The sequence below is a fragment of the Hipposideros armiger genome, unplaced genomic scaffold (genome assembly GCF_001890085.2).
Source record: "Hipposideros armiger isolate ML-2016 unplaced genomic scaffold, ASM189008v1 scaffold_2067, whole genome shotgun sequence".
Lineage (NCBI taxonomy): Eukaryota > Metazoa > Chordata > Mammalia > Chiroptera > Hipposideridae > Hipposideros > Hipposideros armiger.
Genome location: NW_017733415.1, coordinates 78,555 through 81,909, shown reverse-complemented (window position 1 = coordinate 81,909; position 3,355 = coordinate 78,555). Strand labels below are relative to the sequence as shown.

Here is a 3,355-nt window from a genome sequence, read left to right as displayed (position 1 = left end):
GGCCAAGTGGCTCAGTTGGTTAAGAGCTCGCTCAAGAGTTTGAGCTCTGAGCAACAGCGGTTCGATGCCCGGCCTTAACTGAGTTGCCTCTGAGCTGCCAACAGGTAGCAGGATGGCTCAGCTAAAAAAAAAAAAAGAAAGAAAGAAAGAAAAAAGAAAAAAAAACATGAGAAGCCAACACCCCAGTTCTGAAAGCCACATTCATTCTGCAGGTACCAGAAAATCCTGGGTTAAATTCTGTGTGCCTTCAAGGCATGGGATTTAGCTCTGTGGGAAAGCTCAGGCCTCAGTGGCATCTAGGGGGAGCAGGGTGTGATCAGGTAGCAACAGACAGGGCTTCTCCCCAGGGGTCTCCTTCTCTCTGAGAAAAACCAGGCTCAGTAGCCTCTGCCTGCTCAACCTCCTGACTCTGCCTCTGAGGGCCTGGAGTTGGACCTCTGACATCACTGCTGCTCAGGTCCACCACCTGGGCCCTGGGAACCAACCCAGCCCAGGGACCCCCAGTGATGGGGACTGCCAATACCTACCACATATGATGGGAGTAAATATGGCCATGCCTTTGTACTGCTCTTTGGAAATGGTTTTGTTCAAGATGAGCCCTCCGAAACTGGGGAGAGAGCAGACAGCTGTCAAATGACTAGAGTTTACAATTATAAGTGGCCTTGCAAACCTTCTTTATATAAACTGCCTTATCAGCCTGTCTTCCCAACTTAGCAAGCACTTTCTTTACCCCTACATGAAATATCTGCTGTAGCCAGGCTGGACTCCCCAGTGTCCTCTGCACCCTACACATGCACTTTCATCTCTAGTCTGAGTTGCAGCTGTTCTAGAAGGTCCTTCAGATAATGTCAGCCCACTAAAAACAAACAACAAACTTCTTTCCAAGGCCACTTAGCTGACTGGGCTCTGTGACATGACAGCCCCTGAACTGCAACTGAGCTGATCCTTAGCAGAAAATAAACCTGCATGAGTATCATCTCCTGCCTTTTGTTCCTGGAAGATGTTGCAGCAAAACCTCACTCCCACCAGCCCCTGTAGTTTGGCAAAGGCTGCCCTGCCCCCAGGGTCCCAGAGAAGTGAGAACTATTTGTGTAAGGAGCTCAGAAGCAAAGATACCTAGACCATAACTTCTCCTCCCTGAGAGTCAAAGTTAGAAAAGCACATCAGAAAGGACTGAGGTGGCCCCATCAGGGTCTGCTAGTGGAAAGGGCCCTCGAGAATGAGGCTGGAGAATGGAAGGCCTGGGCTCAGCTGAAGACCCAAGAGTCCAGGGGGATTAATCCCTCAGCCTCATTAGGTCCCACCAACAGCTGTGCTGTGGAAATGGTGTTCATAGAGCCATCACCTTGAGGTCAGGTGAGGGACTCCCTGCAGCTTAAGCAGGGGTTCAGGCCAGTGAGAGTGGTGGCAGCAGGGGAATGGGTGACCTGGTATCCCACAGTGCCAAAATGGGGCAGAGGGCCATGGCACTAGTGGGCTCATCTGACGTTTCCAGATTCAGCTCTTCCTGGCTCTCTGGTGCTCTGGCAATTGTAAACAGGGCTGTCTCTCAGAACAAACAAGTCTAGGGTTCTTGGAGTGGGGGAGAGAGAGAGAGGAGGTATGACTCAACCAGCACCAGGAGTTGGTAGAGCCCATAGCTGCAGTTCACGTTATGACCACAGGAGGGCAGTGAGCATCACCCTCTTCCAGGGGCTCCATGGCTCTCAGGCCCCTTTCCTGACCACAGAGCCAGCGGATGGCATGGGGAGGGAAAGGCGGGGCAGAGGCTCTCACCCGAGCTCACCTGCTGATGATCATTGCCAGGATGATTGGGAACCACCCGAACTTTAGGATCTTCATGATGGATGGGTTCTGCTTGGCAATGAGGACCCACACTGGAGTCAGGGCCATGAAGCTGATGCACACCAGCGGAGTCAGATACCGACTGTCTGGGAAGGGAAAGAGGAGAAAAAGGAGAAAAGCTGTGTGGCCAGGGCCAGAGCACACAGCATGGCGGGTGGGCTGTGGCCTGGATTGCAGAGATGAGAGGGAGGCTGGGAACTAAGGGCTCTGGAGTTCTGAGGAGATACTTCTGTCCTCAGTTTAGGGTAGACTGTCCTACCATACTTTCCCAAGAACTTCCTCCATCCTGTTAAGCTACTGAAAAGTTCCTCCCTGTCCTCAAATCCTGCCACATTTAACTTCACTTCTCCAGCACTTTCGTTATTTTCCTGACTTAAGTACCCTCCTCCACCTCCTCCTGCCCCAACTTTACTATTATTAATGCTGTCATTTATGGGATTGTGACCATGGGCCAGCACTTCTGGTGCACGGATTCATTTTGTGTTCTCAACAACCCCACACAGACAGACAAGAGGAGACTGCAGTATGAGGAAGTGGCTCACTAGGGCACGAGCCAGCAAGAAGTGAAGTCAAGACTACAGCCACAGTTGGTTAGTGATGCCAGTCCTGCTCCCCTGGCATCCGTGTCTCATAGAGCCTGGACCTATGGCCAGCTTTGCAGCTATTTGTGTCCCTGTGACATCTGAAGATGCACCTGGGTCTGAATCAGCCGACGTGGGCATGCACAGACACCATTCTCACTCACACCCTTCCTGTCTTATACTCTGTGTGTGTTTCACTTTCTACATGCAAACAGACCAAGACTGGCTTTCTCTATAACTGTCCTCTTATCCCTGGCCCTGCCTCCTGAGAGCAGGCTCAGAGAGGTGCACACCCCTCTGCTGAGTGGGTCCCAATACTCAGAGGGGTTGGATGTAGGTCTGTGTTCCATGTCCCCTTTCTCTCAGCAGCATCATTAGGAGCAACCCCTTCTTGCCTTCCTATGCACTAAGCAATCATGGTCCCTTCCCCTGCCACTGGGAGGCCCACTTCCTCGGGCAGCTACAAGGACAGGACAGGACACAGGTGCCTGAGGCTGGCTAGAGACAAAGTGCTTCATGGTAGAAGTGGTCAGCTTTTTTGCCATCCCAGAAGACAGGCACAGGCCCAGTGAGCTCTAAGCAAGTCTCAAATGCTCTGGGAGCCAGCGACCTGTAGGAGCACTTACTTGCAGGACATTATTGCATCTAGCCCAATTTTTCTAAAACTACTCAGAAGCCCTGGCAGAGGTTCCACTTCATAGTCTCCCAGCACCATGGTAAGTACTTCCCCTGCATGTGGCTTGTCTTCCTCACTACAATGGCAGGTGTGATGGTTGATGGCTCACTCCTTGTCAGTAAAGATTTATCTGGTATGTGCCAGTCCCAGTGACCCCTCCTCCCAGAGCACCAAAGATTAATGCACAGTCTAATTTGACAGACGAATCATCCAACAATGATTCAACATCTAATAAGTCATGTGTTGAAACACA

General features: G+C 51.4%; 1 protein-coding gene across 1 annotated transcript in view; it reads right to left on the bottom strand.

Annotated features, from left to right (window-relative positions):
• The window catches only part of LOC109378498 (solute carrier family 41 member 3-like), a gene marked incomplete at its 3' end in the record, with an annotated part of 87,170 nt that overhangs the window by 7,196 nt on the left and 76,619 nt on the right, over positions 1-3,355 (bottom strand). The window contains exons 7-8 of the mRNA XM_019634861.1: positions 1,787-1,931; positions 528-607 (exon numbers count right to left, since the gene is read on the bottom strand). Coding sequence (XP_019490406.1) covers positions 528-607; positions 1,787-1,931 — 225 coding nt within the window. The remainder of the gene's footprint in view (positions 1-527; positions 608-1,786; positions 1,932-3,355) is intronic.